Here is a 5,160-nt window from a genome sequence, read left to right as displayed (position 1 = left end):
TAATATATATGTATATAACTAATTTAGAGACGAACCACCACTCTACAACTCAGTCAACTCAGAACCCGTCCAAAATCCATGCTGTGAGGCATATACCATATTAATATTTATCAAAGATTTTAATCTAAAATTTAAAATTTAAAATTTAAATAATATATCGTATAAATATATCATATAAAGAAACATTCATCATAAAAATATTAATTTTAAAAAAATTTAAAAATCAAAATTTTAAATTGGACAGTAAAAATCAATACAATAATATAAAGTATGAAAGTATAAATGTATAAAAGTCAGTTCTAGTACATAAACTACGCGCATTTCATGGCTGAAATAGGACTGTATAAAATCATAAGCAAATTCTATCCAAGTTCATTAGAACGGGGAAATGATTTTACTCCCCAAATCAGTCACTCTTTAGGTCAAATCCTTAAGAAAATACCTAAAATCATTCAAGGAAAAAACATGTAGTGAATTACTTTATTTACTAAAAAATCAGAATCCTATAGGTCTAACCGTTAGAAATAAGGTAAAAGTTTTTATTTTCTCTTCCCTTTGAAATGTTTTACTTTGTGGTTTTCGGTCGTTTTTGACTGCCTTCTAGCATGTAGAAGTTACCTGTTATGGGTAATTTCTCTTATACTTTATATATGTATATATATTACATACATAAGGATAAGCATATTAAAAGGGGTCTATGGGAAAACACATTTAAATAAAAAGGGTTGGGAACCACTGTGAAAAGGTTTGGAACCACTGATGTAGATTTATAACTAATAGCTATAACTCCTTTCTCTTTATTCACTTTTAGTGGTCAATCACAATTAATTATGGAGAACAATGGAAAAATAAATTGGAAGTAGATCATCAGTAAGCAATTGTTTTATTGATTTATAGTTTTTATTACTGATTAAGCATGTGACTATGAAACTTGATCACCGTTAAGAGGTTTTCATATCAAATCATTAGTTTTGTACAGTGTCTATATCGAGATACTTTATTCTTAAATGCTCAGTGTATGTAATGGTAAAACAAGTGATTCAAGATGGTGACAGCTTAATTCTATAAACAGTGAAAGTATTGTAAATCATAAAGTGTTTTGTTAGATTGCAGAACTGAATTCAGCTCCTTCTATAGATATCAACTAGAATGTGATTGTGAATATATCTCTTTTACTCTTTTAATTGTTTCAGTCATTTGACTGCAACCATGCTGGAGCACCGCCTTTAAGCAAGAAATTCGACTCCAGAACTTATTCATTGGAAGCCTAGTACTTATTCTATCAGTCTATTTTGCTGAACTGCTAAGTTATGGGGATGTAAACACACTACCAGCAGTTGTCAAGCGATGTTGGGGGGATAAACACAGACACACAAACATATGCACACACACACACACACACACACACACACACACACACATATATATATATATATATGACAGGCTTCTTTCAGTTTCCGTCTACCAAATCCACTCACAAGGCTTTAGTCGGCCCAAGGCTATAGTAGAAGACACTTGCCCAAGGTGCCACGTAATGGGACTGAACCCGGAACCATGTGGTTGGTAAGCAAGCTACTTACCACATAGCCACGCCTGCACCTATAGTAATGTGAAATAAACAGTGTGGAACAATGTCTGACTCACCCAAATAAAGGCAAGAATGACTACACAATTATAAATATTGACTGCCACACCCAACTAAAAGATTTAATTTCTTTCTTTTGTTGTGTTTATCTGTAAATACCATAAATAAAACCAGTGCAACAAGCTGGCAGAATCGTGAGCAGCATTTTGTCCATCTTCACATTCTGAGTTCAAATTCTGTTGAGGTCGACTTTGCCTTTCATCCTTTCAGGAGTCAATAAAATAAGTACCAGTTGATCACTGGGGTTGATGTAATCAACTAAACCCTTCCTCTGAAATTACTAACCTTATTCCAAAATTTGAAGCCAATATTATAAATGAAATTTTCCTTTTCTGCATATGTTATGAATAACAATATTTTATTTAAAATTTTCTAAGCTTTCTTTAAATTTTCTCTGTCTATAAAGGTTTAATACAGATATTCGTTACAATGATGTGGAGGGAATATTTTCATTCGGAGGTTCTGAATTTGTACCAGCTTTCAAAGGATATTTTGGTCAAGTTACATTTTACAGACGCTATGTTGTTGCTCCCAGGAAGGTAATGAATTCTTTTGAATAACAATATCATTTTTATATTATTGAAAACTAGAGTATTACCTGTCTCATGGCAAGTAATTTTGTAGGTATACTTTTGGCACCATGGGCAATATCAGGAAATACGACATACATATAATAAATTATAATCTAACTTTTATTAAATTTCATGGTACTTTTGCTGAATAATGAAATGAATACTAATTTTCAAAAGAAAACTATTTATTAGTTTATAATAAGTCGAAATGAAACAAATTTCTTATTTGTATAACTCTTCCCATAACTACTTGATTGTTTCCTCCTCCTCTGTCTCTATGATTCTTTCTCTCTCACTATGTAATGTGTGAGTGTGTGTAAGTATATAGCATTTCTTTATTCATTGCCTGCTACCAAGCCTAGTATGTGCACTCGTCCTGCATGTCATATGCTAACTCTGTCTGTATCTCTCTTTAATTCCTCCTCCCTTCTTTCTATATGACTGGAGAAACCCACCCACCAGCCAACCAACTAATATTGCTGTCATCTAATATTTTATAGAAATGCTTGTGCTATTTTCATAGTGCAATTAGTTATGTCAAGTAGAAGTTGTTGCAGGTGTTGTTTAACCCCAGGTAGAAAACTAATAACACAGTAGTTTCTTGGAATGTTTACCTATGAATGTTATGTATAAAAAATTATATCAGCAAACTGTCTTCCATTTACCTATTTTAATAAAATACCTAAAAAAAAAAATTTCATTTACTTTACAAATGAATAGATTCTGTAGATGTATTCATAATTCTTCAAATGCATTACTCTTTTACTTGTTTCAGTCATTTGACTGCTGGAGCACCACCTATGCTGGAGCACCACCTTTTGTCGAACAAATCGACCCCAGGACTTATTCTTTGTAATATTGGTCTCTTATGCCGAACTGCTAAGTTACAGGGACGTAAACACACCACCATCGGTTGTCAATCGATGTTGGGGGGGGGGGGGCAAACACAGACACTCAAACATATACATACACATATATACGACAGGCTTCTTTCAGTTTCCGTCTACCAAATCCACTCACAAGGCTTTGGTTGGCCCGAGGCTATAGTAGAATGAATGAGTGGGCATGAACCCAGAACCATGTGGTTGGTAAGCAAGCTACTTACCACACAGCCACTCCTTATTAAAAGTGATTTTAGTCACATTTCTAGGCCAACCAATTAAGTTTTATTTCTGATCTCCGTATATGATTTTGTTTTCAGATTTCTATGCCAAATCCACACAGTACTATGTTTGAGCTCAGACTGACCAGCCGAGACAAACGATGTGAAAATTACTTAACTTGGATAAAGGAAAAGATTAAAGTTTACAAGGAAAAGAAGATGGACTTTATCTATAATAGTAAGATAATATTTTGACTTTTATTCATTAGGTTGTTTGACCATAGGTTAGTGAACACACCTATGAATAAAGTTGTATATCAGGGATTATTATGCCTCATGTATTTTCATCAAAAATGGTTAGTTGTGATTTGAAAAGTGAAGTGGCTGTTATTTGTGGCAGATCAGTTGATCATACAGAGGTTTCCTCATTGGCGCATGACTGTTACACAGAGGAAAGTTTTCTGTGCATTTATACCTTTGTAAAATATCAGGATCAGATTAGGTGAGTTGGAGCTCTTGCCATTTGAAAGAATGAGTTAGCCCCTGTGTGAGTGGTATCATGCTATTTTCCTAAATCCCACCAAATATATATATATTATTTGTTTTGTTGATCTGAGTTTGTTAAATTCCTTTTGATACGAATCCTAAACATGAGAATAATATTACAGCCATATTACAATTCTCATAGCAATTAAATATCCATCACTTTTATATTTTTCGACTGATTTAGTTGGCTTTAGAGAATGCATGTAACAATAAGCACATATTTGTAATAGGGGTAAAATTTTCACTCTGAAATCATTTACAAATTTTGCATTAGTAAATTAGTATACGTATACCATATTTATTTAAGTATCGTGCATTCTTGAATATAATAAAGCCCCAGCATTTTAATATATTTTATTCTCTTTTATTTACACCCAAGTACAATGCCAGGAATTTCTAAGTCCCTATGCTATTATTATATATGGTTATTATCAAATTGTATGTATACAGTCCCTTTTAATTATATCAACTACGATTCCATTCTCAACCAGATACATGCCATCCTTATTTTATGGAGTTGATACACAATAAAACTACACCAAAGTGGAAATCAAATCAATGTGTAAGGTATTCCATGTCCCCTGTACGTCATTCCAAACTGGTGCAGAAAATTATCTGGAAATTTATCAAGAGCAAAGCTGCTGATCAAGAACCAGATATGGAAAAATTAGGGGAGGCAATTTTTAATATTTCTATCACAAAAATTGTAAGTATGAATTGTGTTTTATCAATTTAAAAAAAAAATCTATTATTTCTTTCAGTCATTGTTTGCATTAAATGGGTTAAGTGTTGATGTTTTTATGTCAATCTTGATGAAGCAAATCTTTGATCAGAAGCATTCAAATCATGATCATCCCATCTTTTTATTCAAACGTTGTGCAGCTAGGACTATACTATCCAATGTATGCCAACTTTTTTTTAAGACAGTAAAGTGTGATCTGAAAAATGGTTAAGAGTGTAGTTTGGTTCTGGATCAGACTGAATTATGACATCATCAATATATATATATAATACAAATGATATATGAGCATATGCATGTATACATACATATATGTACATACCTACATCTACATGTTTATATAGATGCATATCTGGGTACAGGACGTCAAAAAACGTGGACAAAAAAGGAACGGGAACATAAACAAAGCACAAAAAATGGACTTTTTTTTACGGACAACAGAATGAACACAGGAAAACAGACAAGCCACTTATGGAACTTTTCCTTCATCAGCTGCCTCTATTCTAAACTAGGTGTTTCGAAGATGAGGCAGTCTCTAACACGTTCTTAGAATAGC

General features: G+C 32.8%; 1 protein-coding gene across 1 annotated transcript in view; it reads left to right on the top strand.

Annotated features, from left to right (window-relative positions):
- LOC106868348 (protein sel-1 homolog 3) overlaps positions 1-5,160 on the top strand; it is a 58,071-nt gene that overhangs the window by 10,630 nt on the left and 42,281 nt on the right. Inside the window, exons 7-10 of the mRNA XM_052968032.1 lie at positions 812-870; positions 2,052-2,184; positions 3,419-3,557; positions 4,357-4,571. Of these exons, the coding sequence (XP_052823992.1) occupies positions 812-870; positions 2,052-2,184; positions 3,419-3,557; positions 4,357-4,571 (546 nt within the window). The remainder of the gene's footprint in view (positions 1-811; positions 871-2,051; positions 2,185-3,418; positions 3,558-4,356; positions 4,572-5,160) is intronic.

The sequence above is a fragment of the Octopus bimaculoides genome, chromosome 5 (assembly GCF_001194135.2).
Source record: "Octopus bimaculoides isolate UCB-OBI-ISO-001 chromosome 5, ASM119413v2, whole genome shotgun sequence".
Taxonomy (NCBI): Eukaryota; Metazoa; Mollusca; class Cephalopoda; order Octopoda; family Octopodidae; genus Octopus; species Octopus bimaculoides.
The sequence above is the reverse complement of the archived record's forward strand: the minus strand, read 5'-3'. Positions and strand labels throughout refer to the sequence as shown.